At 44.7% G+C, this 16,708-nt stretch overlaps 1 protein-coding gene across 3 annotated transcripts in view; it reads left to right on the top strand.

Annotated features, from left to right (window-relative positions):
• The window catches only part of ehmt1a (euchromatic histone-lysine N-methyltransferase 1a), a 33,751-nt gene extending 17,048 nt beyond the window's left edge, over positions 1–16,703 (top strand). For all 3 annotated transcript variants that reach the window (XM_048985433.1, XM_048985454.1, XM_048985443.1), the window contains 25 exons: positions 3,497–3,932; positions 4,213–4,378; positions 4,637–4,803; positions 4,984–5,157; positions 5,267–5,341; positions 5,541–5,658; positions 5,787–5,897; positions 6,618–6,763; positions 6,853–6,996; positions 7,229–7,521; positions 7,819–7,974; positions 8,425–8,507; positions 8,650–8,756; positions 9,167–9,289; positions 9,705–9,806; positions 10,472–10,576; positions 10,937–11,091; positions 11,246–11,413; positions 11,628–11,772; positions 11,920–11,997; positions 12,542–12,657; positions 12,969–13,055; positions 13,477–13,555; positions 14,888–15,063; positions 15,413–16,703. In XM_048985433.1, coding sequence (XP_048841390.1) covers positions 3,531–3,932; positions 4,213–4,378; positions 4,637–4,803; positions 4,984–5,157; positions 5,267–5,341; positions 5,541–5,658; positions 5,787–5,897; positions 6,618–6,763; positions 6,853–6,996; positions 7,229–7,521; positions 7,819–7,974; positions 8,425–8,507; positions 8,650–8,756; positions 9,167–9,289; positions 9,705–9,806; positions 10,472–10,576; positions 10,937–11,091; positions 11,246–11,413; positions 11,628–11,772; positions 11,920–11,997; positions 12,542–12,657; positions 12,969–13,055; positions 13,477–13,555; positions 14,888–15,063; positions 15,413–15,599 — 3,663 coding nt within the window. In that variant the 5' untranslated portion in view covers positions 3,497–3,530 and the 3' untranslated portion in view covers positions 15,600–16,703. The remainder of the gene's footprint in view (positions 1–3,496; positions 3,933–4,212; positions 4,379–4,636; positions 4,804–4,983; positions 5,158–5,266; positions 5,342–5,540; positions 5,659–5,786; positions 5,898–6,617; positions 6,764–6,852; positions 6,997–7,228; positions 7,522–7,818; positions 7,975–8,424; positions 8,508–8,649; positions 8,757–9,166; positions 9,290–9,704; positions 9,807–10,471; positions 10,577–10,936; positions 11,092–11,245; positions 11,414–11,627; positions 11,773–11,919; positions 11,998–12,541; positions 12,658–12,968; positions 13,056–13,476; positions 13,556–14,887; positions 15,064–15,412) is intronic.
• The last annotated feature ends 5 nt before the right edge of the window (positions 16,704–16,708 follow it).

Genomic DNA, 16,708 nt, shown 5'->3' with positions numbered 1-16,708 from the left:
TGCTGACTCCAGTGCTGAATCCCTAAACCATTGTACCGCACACTAAAGAACATAACACTGCTGTAGAGTGCGCTCTGGGCATGTGGATTTTGGTGCCTGCACAAGTCCTTCGGAGATCTAAGAATTTCCCCTGGATGTTACTGTGCCGTTTTTGATGTGTGTGGTATCCTGCAAAGTATTGCAGTAATTATTTTATTAAAACATTTATTTTGGCCACCACCTCAAAAAGTGGTTTCAACATGTTTTTTGAGAAGTGTTACTTCCTTGTCCCGTTGCTGCTCGCCATTGTTCTTTTTTACAAGGAAGCAACATCACATTTTGAGACCAGTTTTATATTTTCAACAAAAGGTTAATTTATTTGAATAATTTAAACTTAATTTTAACTTAATTTTGGTTGCTTTTTTGTGTTTTTATTGATTTTTTAAATTTTTTTTATTTGTATATATTTTTAATATTTGCATATGTCTGGTGTGACAAATCATATAACATTTCAGCATTGAAGTGTGGGATTGAGGTCTGAGCTTTTCTTACACAGAGGTTGTGGAGGAGAGAAAGTGCTACTTGAAGTTTAATTCTGGAATAACATACATTTTGGGAAACTCTCACAGATCTCACTTGTTCTTTATTTACGTCGTTCATTATCTTGTTCATTGTTATCAGTCATTTTTGGGAAGCCGCCCTCAGATCCGTATCCTGGCAAAATAGTTTATAAATCTCCCGTATGGGCCTCTTTCGGTTTTAATGCCACGCCTTTTGGGTTTTTAAAGTATTTGCTGGTTTTCAGCTGCTAATCTCTAAAATGCATTTTTAAAACTGTACTGTATTTTCCGGAAGTCAGTCAGCATCTTGTTGAAGTTTTAGAGTGGAAAGTCTCATAACAGGAGGTGACTTGGAAAACCCAGGATGTAAGAAATATCCTTCAGCTTGAAAACTGCTGCAAAAAGCTAGATCTGTGTTTGATGGATGTTGCATCACCTCCACACCAATTACTGAGTTACTGAGAAGTTGTGTCCTGAAGTTGAACAGACAAGTGTCAGAATATTTGTCAGAATTGTGAAGGAAGCTCTGTATGACTCCTTTATGGAGTGTCTGTACCTAAGCAGGAAAGTGACACTATGAGCTGTTCTAGCCTAGACCAGCAATGAAAAGGAAATTGATGTTTTTTGTTGCCAGAAGCTGAATACATTTTAATCTGCTTCATAAATATAAAGCAGTGAGACCCTAATGGCTACTTAAGTCCAGGAAACTTGTCAAATGGCTATCTGAAAGGTCGTTTAGGAATGAATATGTGCTGAAACATGGCCAAGGTACATCTGGCCTGGCTGCTGTCTCCTCCATCAACCTCACAGTAGTAAAGGGTTAAAGACGTTAGGGGTGTAAAGATGCATCTTGATGAATTGAATATTATGGTAATGATTCAATGTAACAATCTGAAAACAATCGATTTTTTTTGGGGTAAAATATAGATACTCCTTCTTCTAGGTTGCGCATTGTTGCATTAACATGCTGCAGCTAGATGCACAAAGTAGCAGCACCAACATGCGAATTTCCAAAACATAGGATAGCAGGAGAAGGTTCATTAATCTTCATAAGGGATGCACTATCTAATGATCTTTGCCCTAGAACGCTGTTGGGAAATGCCTGTTTTTTGTTGTGCAAAAATGAATCTTTTTGCTAACTTTGTTAGCAGTAGACCAGACTCTGAGATAGCTAACAAGCTAGCTAATTAAAAATTAACGAGGGACCACTTTTCCACTGCACCAGGCACTGAACTTTTGGTACTTCAAAACAGTACCAATGAAAAACGGCGTGAAAAATTGGTACCAGTGTGGAATGATGTCATCGCAGCGTGAGGCGTGGTGTTTTGTGTGGCATTCAGTATAGGGTTGGGTGATTGCGATACTGGTATCGGCCTTGCATGTTATGCAGATGCAATTCTCACACCAGAAGGACTGTGATAGTCGGCTTGGTTGAGATCAGGCTTTTTATACCTTCATGCTGTCTGGACGTTATAATGTGGGGAGTTTTTGTTAAAAGATTTTTACTCTGTCATCGGAAACAAACCCTAGCAAGCTCTGCAGTTTTCTTCTCAAGATTATCTAGTATATGTCTGGAAAAAAAAGTAAAGTTTCCTGCTGCTGCTTTTGCATGTGCTCTCCAATCCAATCACTTTCATACTTGATGTTTAAATCACTCATAGGGGTTTGTGAGAAATGGTATTTCTGAAGTCCTTTTTTGCTTTTTAAGTATTCCGATATTTGTTGCAGCAAAATCACTTCACAGTGTTTTACCATGTTCCAGTATCACACCGCTTAGAGTATTATAGCAGATACGGGTGGACCATCCAAATTTCATTCTTCTTTTGATCAGATCAATGAAAGCTTGGGTCTCTTCATTTGTCCATGCATCAGTTATATATTCTGTTTGTTTTTTGAGTTTGTAACTATGGTTTTTTTTTATAGATGGCAGAGGCAGGTTATTTGCATAACCAATCGACAATGAGCATGAGTCTTACTAGAAATCAATGGAAAGTGTTTTTTTTTCCGTATCCAGTATTCAGTACCTGGTGCTGTGGAAAAGCGCCTTTGGTTAACATACCAGTAATGGGCAATATTCTCAACATAGATATAGATATATCGACATAGATCTCTTAGTCTTGATCAATATTTAAACTTCATCAGTATTGAAAGTTAGTAACACTAGAGATAAAGGTGATTGCATTTGATGATCAGCCACGTCCTGTAGTGAAGGATAAGGGATCTCTTTGGTTCATTCACCATTTACAAGAAGTTACAGAGTCCTAACTGGCCACGTTTATAATTTCTTGTATAATTTATTATAATTTATAATTAATTCTGGCCCACTGATCAGTCTTTCGATTTTATAAAAAATCTTGAATCATAAACAAAATGAAAGATTTCTGATTCATCGAATCGTTCCCTTGATAATTGTAATTCAGTCGTTTTCCACTCCCAACAGAATTACAACACCGTGTTACCCGGAATGGTGAAGTTTAGCATGATGTTTTAAGTCATAAGTGGCTGCGACCTGTCTGGGGCGTATCCTTGACTTGTGCCCTGATCTGCTTGGTATAGGCTTCAGTCCTTCCCCGGATGGATGGATGGATGGATGGATGGATGGATGGATGGATGGATGGCACACCAGTAAACTAATCTTTAGACTGCCTGAGGTGTGGCTTTACAGCCTTAATGAAAACCAGTGGGACCTGAACCAAAGGCCACTGCAAAGTATTTACATCTGTGTCTGTGTGTCTTCGCTCAGAATAGGAAAGAGAGAATGTAAGATGTCATGGAGAACTTCACAGATAGAAAAGAGCATATGTTTTTGCTGCAAAGCCAGTCCTCCCCCATTCTCTACCCCCAACCCCCCCCAAGAGCATTTTATTTTTTACCATGACAGTATTTGTTGATACATTTTTTTTTATAAGAAATGTTTTATTAGTGTGATATTTCTAATAAATAACATTGGTTTCCAGCTGGGCCAAACCAGGTGTGGACAGGTGAGCGAACATGTCCAGCAGCGAGGTGGAGCGAAACGTGACCCCTGAGATTGGGGGAGAGGGGCAGGGCTCCCCCCTGCTGCAGGCCAACCTCTGGGAGAATGCCCCCCCCCACGGTTCCATCACAGGCAGCAACGGGCTGGCACTTAGCCAGCCGCAGGATGGGGCCACCCCACCCAGGAGCGCTCACTCGCCTGCGGCCATCTGCTTGGCCGGACGTGCTGCCAAGTCGCTGCTCTCGTCCCCCTCAGTGCAGACCCCAGGCCCTGACCCGGGCATGCGGGCAGTCGTGGGAGGAGCGGAGGAAGCAAGAGTGGAGAACGGAGGTGCTCAGGAGCCCGTACCGCCAGTTAGGGTGTATCGAGCACGGAAGACCATGGCCAGACCTGCCTGCAACCAGACCACCCTTAAGGTACTCATTTATTACTCTGAGTGCCATTTCTGTCACTGGCTTTAAAATGACATTACTGTGTTTTTTAAATTAGGTTATAAGGTGCCAGATTTCACTCTTTCTGTACTGTAACATCACAGAAGTTAAGTCACAATATTAAAACGAAAATTCCCATCTCTGCTCACCTCTTACAGCTTGATTGTTGATTCTGCATATTTGTTTACTGTTGAATTTCATCTTTCCTTTCATATCCATTTCATTTATTGTACGTCTATCTATTCCTTGCTTGGAAAATGCGAAGCTTTTAAATCAGGAACCAAAAGAGTCAAACAGCAGCAGAGAGGAGGGCCGAGGGGTGCTGGAGCTGCAGCTGGAGCTGGGGAGGCCTCAGCAGATGTCTGCTTCCCAGAACCAGCTACGTCAGAACCAGAGGAACCCGGCTGCCGTCCCCGGCAAGACTCACACAGGTGTGTGACTTTTTCACCTTAGTACCAGGGTAAATAGGTAATGGGTTAATACTTGGAAAACGCATGACTTTGGTTTATTTAATTATAATTTTTTATATATATTTTATATAATTTTTAATATATTTTTATATATTTAATTATAATTTTTATTATAATAAATGTTTGTTGGAGAGGTATTAAAAGTTAATCTGTGCACTTCTGAACTGTTACCCCCCCCCCCCCCCCCCCCCCCCCACACACACACACACACACACACAGGAACAGACAACCCCAGGAAAATTCCCACAGCAGCCGCTGTGACTCGTAAGAAAAGGAGGAAGATGGGGACGTACAGCCTGGTACCTAAGAAGAAAACCAAAGCGCTGAAGCAGTGCTCTCTAATAGAGATCTTCAAGAACGTTGCTCAGCCCTCTGCTCCTACTCAGGTGTGTCCTGGGACACAAACACACACTCAACTGCCTATTGCTTGCATATAAACGGGTTTTCATCTGCTAAAGAGTAATGGCAAGGTGTACCTTAGTATCACATTTCGAGTATCGCACAGTTCTGTTCCTTCCTGATACAATGGTCCCATTTGGCTTTCGTTTCTGTTTATTCCTCTCCAGAAGGAGAGCTTGTATGTCAATGGAGACGAGGCTGAAAATGATTTTGATGAGGAGTCTGAGGATGGAGAAGATTCGGAGGCAGGAGGTCAAACACGGGAGCATGTTGGGGTCAGGGAAGAGAAGGGACGTGCTGCTCTCCCAGAAGGCAGTGGGGCAGCTGAGAGTGCACAGCAGGTTAGCCAGCGGAGTGCGAACTGGCAGGTCGAAACTGCAGCTCCACCATGGGGGATCTTTTTGGTTTTACCGTCGTAAAACCCTTTCATGCAGTTTACTTCCATACCAGGGGCTGGGTGGAGAAGATCAAAAATCTGCAGAATCTGCTGAAGATGGTGATGAGGAAGGGAACGACTCAGACGTGGTAAGACAGCAGGAGCTGCGCTTCATGAGAACTGGTTATGAGATCTGTAGGAATGTGAGCAGGACGCCAGCAGCCTTTTTGGCTCGTAATCCAGGCATTTAGACAAAATGTGTGAGATAGAGGAAGGACAACTGATGGTGATTGCATTTGGTGATAGTAAAGTTCAAATCATTTCCTGTTACCCACTGTCCCCTTGCAGAGCTCAGAGACTTTCCTGAAGAAGAAGCTGAAGAAAAAAGGAAAGAGTGACAATCCTTGGCTTAGACCATCTAGGAAGCGCAAGCGGAAACTCAAAACTAAGACTGAAGGCAGTTCTGGTACTAAAACATCTTCCCAATTATGTTACCTTGGCCAATGAATACATTACTATAAGCCATGACTTGGTTTGTCAGCATTTGTAAGATTTGCTTCTGTTTGGTTTTATTTATTCTCTGGACACATTCAGGAAATGAGGTTGAAACTCAGGCCGAAGTCAGTGGCAACAAGGAATACACAGAGCTGCCCTTAGAATCACTGGACCTGAAAGTTCAGGAGCTCTTCCTCTCCCAGCGGGCAGGTGGGAAAGACGTGCTTAAAGGGTCACAACCGGTTACTTTCTCCTGGGGGGGGTACTCCATGTTGTTTGCACTCTGATTCAAATGTTTCTCGCATCTTTGAGCTTCGGAATTGCGTCTAATTAATGGAGAGTGTCTGGGATGTCAAAGGAATGCCCAATTGTTGTCTTCTGTAATTTGTAATATAATATGTTTTTAAGAGACTGATGTTTAGGATTTGCACTGGGAATGTCGCATTGTTTGCGAGCAGTAAATATGGCAAATTTTTATCTAGAAACTATCAAAGAAGCAAATTGGCAGCATGCTGCTTGATGGCGGAAAAACATTTCCACATTTAGAATTGTAAGATAGTACACAATTAAGAAAAAAGGGAGTGAAACATTAGGACACCATGACTTATTTTATTTGACACCAGACTGTTCTCTTGCTGCTAGTCAAACTGCTCCTACTCAGGAGTTATTCTTAATTACTTTTCAGCATTCTCTTGAGGCTGTGTGACTGCCATGCACTGTAAACTGTTCTAGAAATCATTAGAACACCAAAAGCAGAGAGCTGAATGAGCCATAAACGTGATATTCTTAGTCCATCTAGCTGAACAGTTGTGTCTGCTTGCTCAGTAGCAACATGGGTAATTGGAGAATCTTCAGCATTTGCTTGGTGGCCACCTAGTCAGTCTCTGTAATTTCCTTACTGACGGTAAGGAAGGCTGCTGTATCACGCAGATTTACCCGGTGGTGTGGAGAGCATAGAGGAGGACATGGCACAGGAATTGCCCCTGTGCAGCTGCCGCATGGAGGCCCCGAGGAGCCGTGAGATTCTCACGCTGGCCGACAGGAAGTGCATGGCCACGGAGAGCATGGATGGGAAGGTAGAGTTCTGTGGCACGGAAGCTCCTTCACATGTCCTGGGATGGGGTGACCAACCCTGCTCTGTCTGTCTCCCTTCACGTCCTGTTAGCTCAGTCTGTGTCAGAGTACTGTGATGAAGTCTGAGATGATGAGGCCCTCCAACATGGTCCAGCTGCTGGTGCTGTGCGAGGACCACCGTGCTGGTATGGTCAAGCACCAGTGCTGCCCGGGCTGTGGCTACTTCTGCAGGGCGGTGAGTGTGACCGATGCTCGCCCGGTCCCATCCGTTGGTGAGCTATTCAGCCCCTGCTGTTGCTCGTTTCATCCTTTGTTGTAGTTTAATCACAGTCCATGGTGGCCGGTCCGTGTCACTTCCTGTGAGAATTTGTTTTCTTCCAAAACGAACCTGAAGTCAGAGCAGGAATGTGGAAGCACAGAATAGAAACGTCTGGTTTTGGCTTATTGCTGCTTTGTCGATGACACAGGGAACATTCGTAGAGTGCCAACCAGACAGCAACATCTCGCACCGCTTTCACCGGACGTGCGCCTCCGTGATGAACGGCCAGACCTTCTGCCCTCACTGCGGAGAGGAGGCCAGTAAAGCCAAGGAGGTTACAATTGGTCAGGCAGACACCACTTCTAAAATGCCCTTAACCCCTGGCCCTGAGAAAGTTACCCTCCCTGAAAGCAAGGTAGACACCACCTCCAGGATACCCTCAGCCCCTGGCCCTGAGAAGGGCACCCTGTCTGAAGGCAAGCCTGATACCACCACTGGAGGGTAAGTCCGAGCAGAGTGGTTTGGATCTGGGGTTTTCTGCACTGTTTTTGGCAGTTTCGTTCATACCTAAATGCAAGCATTGGCCAAGGGTTGCATGAGAGGATTTTCTTTCTAATAATGATAATGTATCTGATTTTCTGTAAGGTGTAATTATATTTCAAGACATACAAATATGACTCAGTACTTCAGCGATTTATTTTCAAGTTGTGTTCTTCCCTGTATCTGGTCCAAACTGTGAAATGGCAGCTGTTGTTTTCTAAAGACCACACATCCTGTGTCTCATCCTCTACTGTTTAGTGAGGAAAAGGCTGCCAGCCCATCACCCCAGACCCCAGATACATCTGAGACCACTCCTCTTAATGGGTCAAAGGTCGAGTCTCTGGTCTCTGCGGCAGCACTGGGAACAGGCAACGAAAATCTGGAGAACATTCTCCTGGTCTTGGATGCTGAGAAGTAAGGTTACTGGGCACTAGTGGCTGCCAGGATGGTTAATCTTATTTCTGTCGCAGAGACGCCCTGGTCCAGTACCAGTGCTATGAGTGATACAGTACTGAATGATATATTGTGAATGAATTAGAATGTCAAATTATCCATTCTGTAGTGTAGTGTAACATTTGAGTTTTCTGCGGCAAATGTGTCCACAGTCTAGGTCAGGGGTCTCCAGCTCCAGTTCTGGAGAGCTACTATCTAGTAGGGTTTCTATTGTACCTGGCTTCCGATGAGCCACAGATGTTCCTGGTATTTTCCTGAGAACATGTGCTGCTCATCAGAAGCCAGGTAGATTAGAAAACCTACTGGACAGTAGTTCTCTGGGATTTGAGTCGAAGACCCCTGGTCTAGGTGTTTTTCTGTTGTGGGCACCCTGTCTTCCTTAAGTCTTACTGTGTTTCTCTTATGGGGCAGGCCTAAAAAGCTGAGGTTTCACCCAAAGCAGCTGTACCTGTCCGCCAAGCAGGGGGAACTCCATAAGGTTATTCTGATGCTGGGTAGGACCATGTCTGGCCTCTGTGGCCGTCCACGTCTTTGTACTCAAGCGCCATGATCACGACTCTCTGAAATACTGAATGCATTTTAGGTGTAAGTGAACCGTGTGGTGAGTTTGGGCGTCTGCTCGGTGTCTCATCCTAGTTGACGGAGTTGATCCAAACTTCAGGACCGACAACCAGAGGAAGCGCACGCCCCTGCATGCGGCGGCAGAAGCTGGTTACCATGAAGTTTGTCACGTCCTGATTCAGGTGTGGCTGCAGCTGGCTTACCGGGGACGATAGACACGCCTCCCTATCCAAGTTTTCCGATGTTTATTAAATGATATGATAGGTTCAGCAGTTGCTGGTTTTAGTATTCCGAATGAGTTTTAAATCACTCAAAAATAAAGTTTTGAAAAATGTGCTTTGGAATAAAGTTTATGTACCTCAGGGAAGTAGAGCCCGCTCCACATTATTATGGCCTGAACTTTCATGAACTTTGTAGTGTTCGTGAGTCAGTTTTTGGGTGCGAGTTTATGGAGCTGCTGAGCCTAATGTACATGCTAACAATCTGCTGCAGAGCTTCACACCCATATAGTCTCTCAGAAAGGTCTGGCAGGCTAACTGCTGAAATGGCGGTGATCTTCTGTAAAGTGATCAGTCTCCTGTCTGTTCTCTAGGCTGGTGCCAACCTGGAAATGTGTGACGAGGACCAAAGGACGCCCCTGATGGATTCCTGCGAGAACAACCACCTGGAGACGGTTGGGTATCTGCTGAGAGCTGGAGCAAACGTGAAGCATAAGGTCAGTCGGGGTCGATTAATTATGGAATCCAAGAATTTACCCTGTAATACCTTAAGTAGTATGCTTGTTGTTTATTCCTATCCGCTTAAGTTTGTGTGTCCAGCCATCACTGCAAGCCCGGGACTGAACCCCGGAAGTCCAGGACACAATGGTCTCCGCCATTGTTGGCTATAATTTCATTTTATCTTTAACACTGGTGATGTGAAACACTTGTATAATCAGCTGATCATTTTTAACCATTTCTGTAGTCATTGAAGTGAGATAGGAGCCATGTACGGAGTCAGTGCTCTTGAGCAGCTAGGTATCATGTATTGTAATTTTTACACTAACAGCTGTCATCTGTATCAGTCAAAATTTCTCCCCTAAGCAGTACGTATCAGATCAGGGGAAATTCATGACACTTTGCCTGTTGCAGGATATGGACGGCTCTACCTCGTTACACCTTGCTGCTAAAAGAGGACACCACAAGATTGTGGAACATCTCCTGTCCACAGGGTTGATCAGCATCAACTGTCAGGTAAACACGCATCTGTTTACAAATCAGTGTCAGCAGGAATTTCGACTGAAACTCGCGGTTTGTTGGGTTCTTCTGCACTGAAGCCTCGGTCTATCCCTCAGACGTCGCTGTGCAGCACAGGGATGTTCCTGGGCTTGTCCCTTTCTGATCATCTCCTACCCCAACGTCTGTAATTGGGGCTTCCCCCCTTCACCTTCCTTTTGGGGCATCCCCGACTGTTAGGATGCCAGCGTGGTTTATTTATCACCTTAAAACAATCCCCTGAATGATGATTGGTGGGATTCTACCCTCAGGTGCATTGGGAAATAGACAAATGTTTGCCAACACAGAACGTTCAAACCTTTTTATTTGTTCGATCTGTTCTACTGTCCATTTTCTCGCCATGAATATAGCCCTGGCCACTGGCATGGTGCTGAAAGATAACATAACTGACTAGCTAACACACATAAAGATAAAAATCTGTATATTGCCCTCATATTTTAATGGTGAGCAGTTTATTGTTATTTTCACTTTATCGGGTGACGACAGGTGTACGTGAAAGCTGAGACTCGGACTCATTCGTATTGTGTCTGGCAGCTAAAGAAGCAGGTTTGCGTTTCCTGTCCGTGTCGTACTGCAGAGTGATATACAAAAATCACGCACGCAAACCCTGTCGCGGCTTTCAGGACGATGGCGGATGGACTCCCGTGATCTGGGCCACGGAGTACAAGCACATTGATCAAGTCAAACTGCTGCTCTCTCGGGGGGCCGAAGTCAATATCAGAGACAAGGTGGGAGCCCAGGCCAGCCTTCCCATGACCATATGTTTTGGCTCGCCGCTCCGCCCAATTCACCTTTTTCCTGGACTTACCTTCATAATGAACCTGTTTCTTGATAGTGAATTTATTTTTGTGTGGAGCTGACAGTTAATTATAGGCTTAATAGTAGAGTTTGAAGTACAAAGTTAAGCATCTTGAAAGCTGTAGCACATGTCAGTTCCTGTGTTTGCAGTAGTACTACTGTTAGTTTTCATGAACTGTCTCTACTCCGCAGCACATTTTGAAGCGTGTGATGTGCTGGTCAGTATCACACACTCATTTCTTTGGTGTGTCCTTTTTCTTCTTCTTCTTACACGTTGACTGTTTCTAAAGGAGGAGAACATCTGCCTGCACTGGGCGGCCTTCTCCGGTTCCATGGACATCGCCCACGTTCTGCTGGACGCCAAGTCTGACCTGCATCCCGTCAACGTGCACGGGGACTCGCCACTGCACATTGCAGCTCGAGAGAACCGGCTGGACTGCGTAGAGTGAGTGCTGTCTGGTGCATGGACTGCTGCCGTCTGTGTCTCTGATTAAAGTTGATGTCCACAGTAGTTCAACCTGGTTTATACACTAGGGGGAGCTCTGGGGTTGTACGATCCCTGCAATGTGTTGGACACGTGTTTGATGTTTTTTGAGCAGGCTCTTTCTGTCACGTGGAGCCGACGTTAACCTGAAGAACCAAGAGGGGGAGACCCCTCTGGAATGCTGCAGTGCGGGCTCCATGGTGTGGTTGGCTTTGCAGACCAATAAGAGACTGAAGGAGGCGGGGAGTAGCACGGGACACCTGCAGGAGAGGCTCCTCTGCAGGTTGTCTGGCTGTCAGTCACAGGCTGGGCAGGCCTTTAGACCTTGCTGTTGCATTTTGGGTGGTGTCATGCCACCTCCTACAGCTGCTTTAACAGCAGTTATTTTAAGAACTGATTCAGAATGAATGAAGTAGTAATGTCTATATTTTTTGTTGTGTTTGTTAAAGCAAAGTACCATGTGATCTTCATATTTCGTATCTCGCTTTTCCTTCCAGGGACATCTCCCGGGGTTATGAGAACGTTCCAATCCCCTGCGTAAATGCGGTGGACTCTGAGCCCTGTCCAGACAACTACAGGTACATGCCGGGCAACTGCGTCACCTCTCCACTGAACATCGACAAGAACATCACACACCTACAGGTACCAAAGTCATTTTTGCACCTAAATGTTGCCCTGTGTTTAATTTTGAGACTAATCAGGGACGCTAATGTAGTGTATTGTTTAGTCCTTTAGCTCTTTGAGCAGCTCTGTTTGTATTTACGGCCGTTCTTTCCTGTCGTCTTGTAGTACTGCGTGTGCAAAGACGACTGCTCCTCTGCTCACTGTATGTGCGGCCAGCTCAGCCTGGGCTGCTGGTATGACAAGGTAAGGCAGCTGCCAAACTAGGCCTCAGTGGCTGTCCGTCGCCCCCGTTGGCTGTCCTTAAGCTACTCTGTTTGCCTTTTTAAAAAACACTCCGACGCAGGCGAGCCATGCTGCCAAATACACTGTCACCTTTAGATGCGATCTTATTTGTAAGATCGTGACCTTGCAGTGTTCAGACACACTAGCAAATTTTTAATGTAAAGTCAGATTTTTGGAGGCTGAAGAGAGATTGTATAACCTGTGGGTTACTGAAGCTTCACATCCAACTGAGAGGTAAAATTCAGTTTAATAAAATCTTATTTAATGTAAGCTGTGGGTGGTGAACCTGATCATGGATCAGATCCGCACCCCCAATGTAAGCAGTGTTGCCTAGAAGCATTCTCGTCAGTTTATGGTCATTTAATACTGTTTTATTAATGCTTATTTTATTGTGCATGGAAATGTCCTTATGCTTCTCGGTAACTGCTTTGCCAGAAGCTTGCTTTGCCATCCCACAACAGTAAGGCTGACAGCCATTAAGCCCATTTTGCGTGTCTGTGTCCAGGAGGGCCGGCTGCTCAGTGAGTTCAGCCGGGAGGAGCCCCCACTCATCTTCGAATGCAACCATGCATGTTCTTGCTGGAGAACCTGCAAGAACCGTGTGGTGCAGAATGGGCTCAGGTAAGTCTTCCTCTCCCCCCCCCAATAACTCGCCCATGAGTCCTGTGCAATTAATGCTCATCAGATCAGCTCTGCTGCATCTCAGCAGGGCCCGAGCTCTTTGAAGATGACTGGGAAATATTTGCTGGTATGACAGAGTGAATTCTTCCGCCAGTCTGTCAGTGTGCTGCTTACTGTAGCCTGAGTGGATTGAGAGCCACGCAAGTCTGTGGCGCTTAACCTAAATCAAGGAGAACGTTCACCGAAATGTCTGACTGTGCGGCCCTGGAGTGGCAGTGACGGAACACCACATCGGCTTGTTTTCCTCCCAGGGTCCGGCTGAAGCTCTTCCGCACAAGTAGGATGGGCTGGGGGGTGCAGACATTGCAGGATATCCCCCAGGGAGCCTTCGTGTGCGAGTGAGTCTCCATCAAGCTCGGCCGTGTTGGGTGTACTGAACTGTTTGGAATCGCAGCCCGACTGTTGATTATGTGCTACACAGCAGTCTGACAACTTCAGATGATGAGATGGAAATGATCACATCTGAGTCTGTATTTTGTTTTTTGGGAGTTTGCTTTGAAGGAGAATTTTTAGTAGTTTGTTTGAAGACCTCATAGATAAGACGAGTAGCAGATGCAGGTGTCTGTGTTCAGATTAAAACTAGAGTGGATTTACTGACTAACATAACTGATTTTCATGGTTACATTTCAGTACATCTTCAGTCTCTTCCTGGTACCTAGTATCTGAAACTAGCATCTTGTTTTTTTTTGCGTTTTCATTGCAGATTGATGTACATTGATAGCATCATTGATGGCATTGTGCTGTTTTTGTTGCGTGTAGGTATGTGGGAGAGATCATTTCTGATGCTGAAGCTGATGTCAGGGAAGATGACTCGTACTTGTTCAACCTGGACAATAAGGTACTTATCTTTTTGGGGGGTTCTTAAGCCCATACTTCCAGCTAACCAGCCTGTGGCCCTAGATTACATCATCTACCTTACTATGTGGAGTACAAGTGCTTGGAAAATAAACATAGCTGCCACGCAGCGGAGATTTTTTTTCTTTCTCCATACTGTCTGTCAAAATATGTTTAAAGGGTAGTTTTAGGTACGAGGAATTTTTCGTGTTGTCTAACGTCCGGGTAGGTAACTCGGCAACGATTTAGTCTTCACCTTTTGAATGAGATTTTATTGTCAACTCACTCCGGGGCCTTTAAATTGGTTTATGCTCTGCCTTTGTTCTCCTGTTCCTTCAGATAGCATGACTTATTGATTAGGCTGAAGTTCTGAGAAGAGTCTGTTTCAGTTTGCACCCGTTTCCCGAGAGTGTTGCTCCTGCTGGAAATACCAGAGAATTCCCGGACTTGCTTTGTAACACTCTGACGGGAGCGAGCTATACAGATTTGGCTTCTGTTCCTTCTATAGTGCAGCTAGCATGTGTTTGGTCCTTTTAATTAAAGCTCTTTTTTTGAGAAATGAATGGTCTCAGGACTTTTTTTTTCCTGAAACGTACATCAGAACCTTTTCACAAAATAGCCAACTCCCTTAATTTGCCTACAGGAACTAAAATGCTTTATTCGATGTAATGCAAGGGATGTGCTATGTAACCTTTTAACCTTTGTGAAAGTAACAGCAGAGCTTCGTTTATTCGAGCTCCTGGCATTGCTCCTGGTTTCTGACTTGCTTATTTATCTGTTGCTCTTGCTGCAAGCCCTGCACAGCAAATAGTTCTCCTGTAACACAGATTCATGGTGATAAAGTATGTTAACAAAGCTTTCCCTGTGATAGGCGCATATGCACGATTCGGCTGTGTCAGCACTTTACTGCACCCCTGTGCTTTTCAAGCCAAACTTTATAGCTCTCAAAGGTTTTTGAAGTATTGCCTTTCTGTTTTTTTTTCTAGTGTTACTTTGAAATTCTTAAAGAAATATCTGGAATGTTACGTTGGAGATACGGTTTTGCTTTGCTGCATAAACATAAGTATTCAGGCTGAAGCTGTCTGGTGAAACATGTATAGGGTGACCTTTATCATATCTTGAATAATTGCCATGCTGAGGTAGACCTACTAAGCTGGTTGGCTTGGTCGTTCCCTGTGACAGCCCATATTTGTCGAAACCCTATCAGAAAGCAACTCGGTGTATCTTTGGAAGGTCCACTTCATAAAAGCTGAGGCTGTGGGTTGTTTCGGTCCCGGAGGTAGATCTTGAATCTCCACAGTTCGTACTCTCACTTACCTGGCCGTTGCCCTCGCAGGTAGGCGACGTCTACTGCGTCGACGCCCGATTCTACGGCAACATCAGCAGATTCATCAACCACATGTGCGAGCCAAACTTGTTTCCCGTGCGAGTGTTCACCACGCACCAGGACCTCCGCTTCCCACACATTGCCTTCTTCGCGAGCAAGCACATCGGTGCCGGAGATGAGCTGGGGTAAGGCCTCTCTTCCAAACACCAGGTGACAGTAGCCATTTTCATTGGATCTATGCTGAAATATTTCTCAGATTTATTGGATGCCAGAGGGATGGTGCGTGGCTCTATGCCCATGATCGGAAGGTTGCCAGTTCAAATCCCTTGGCTGAGAGACTTCACCTTGGATCTCACGAGCAAGGCCCTAACCCCAACTGCTTCAGGGACCCTGGCTAAATACTCTGATCTTCATTTGCATGTCACTTTGGACTAAAGCATCTGCTAACTAAATACTTGTAATGAGTCTAATGTAATGAATATACCTGAATTATTGGCCACAGATGACACACACAATCCTCTCTGTTTTCCTTAGTTTTGACTACGGTAATCACTTCTGGGAGATCAAGAGCAAGTACTTTGCCTGCCAGTGCTCTTCGCCGAAATGTAGACACTCAGCAGCCGCTATCACCCAAAGACAAGCGGACGGCACGTCCGGGAACCGGCCGGCCGGTGCCGTGCCTGACACCAGCTCCTCCACTGCCCCCTCCAGCCCTTGCTGAAGGTCTCCATATCCTGCAGTGTGAAGCAGGAGTCGCACACAAGCACAGAAGCTCAAACCAGTCCCACTGCAGGTCTCGCTGTCTAACCTGGACCATGACAGACCTGAGACTTCTGAACTAATCTGGTCCTGATCGCAGTTCATTTGTTTCCTGCCAACGGAGACAAGACTTGGGAACAATGCGCTGCGCTTGATTACTTATTAGTGGAGGAATTATAGCATAATGCTTTATTCATTAGCATTCCTGGTGGAAACTTCTGGATGGAAAAGAGGGTACATCTATTTTTATTAGTGTGTGTGTATATATATATTTTTTAACGCAGTAGGTTTTTTTTTTTGTTTTGTTTTAAAAACGTCATAAGCCACCCCAGTTTTCAGGCTTTCTTAAGCATCGATTTCCTTGGTGGAAATGATATGAAGCGTTCAGTGGCTCCTTGTATGAATACTGATAGTATTTATGGCAGATGTTATATGATCACTTGCATATCCGACTGCCTGCAATTACAGGTAAAGCCGTCACCTTGCACATGCCCGTGCATTGTGGGTAGAAACATGGAGAATACTCCTGTTAGCGGCAGAGGAGTCACATGACAGTGAAGGTGACGCTGTGTAGCACGTCAAGCTGTCTGCTTGCAGGTGTGGTTGACTGTTACTAGCACAGAACAAAACTGTATAAAATGGCAGGATCAGGCAAGTAGTCTCTCCAAATATGAAATTAAAGGTTTAAAAAGGCACATGAGATTAGGGTCATGAAACCATTTTGCCTGGAAGCACATTATGAAGTTGAGTATAAAAAGATATTGATGCTGACAGTGGTTTATTTTTTAATACTGGTCTAGCATTCAGGTTGAAAGATGAGCTCTTTTTTTACCTTACAATTTACTGCCAGTTTTCTAATATAGCGTCAGCATCCATTTTCCATAATTCTACGTTTTTTGGCAAGCCAAACTATTTCCAGAATGTTTATTTTGGTTGGTGTGTTTTCCATGTGCATACAGGATATCCAAGCAAGCTAAGTTTTATTGTCATGTATTTCAGGGGAGTAAAGTATAATTCATGCCATTGGCTGTACCTTTCATTTTTTCAATAAATTTGCTACTCTGAAGCATG

This window comes from Brienomyrus brachyistius, chromosome 2, assembly GCF_023856365.1.
Source record: "Brienomyrus brachyistius isolate T26 chromosome 2, BBRACH_0.4, whole genome shotgun sequence".
In the NCBI taxonomy this organism is placed as follows: domain Eukaryota; kingdom Metazoa; phylum Chordata; class Actinopteri; order Osteoglossiformes; family Mormyridae; genus Brienomyrus; species Brienomyrus brachyistius.
This window is presented reverse-complemented; position numbering and strand designations above follow the sequence as displayed.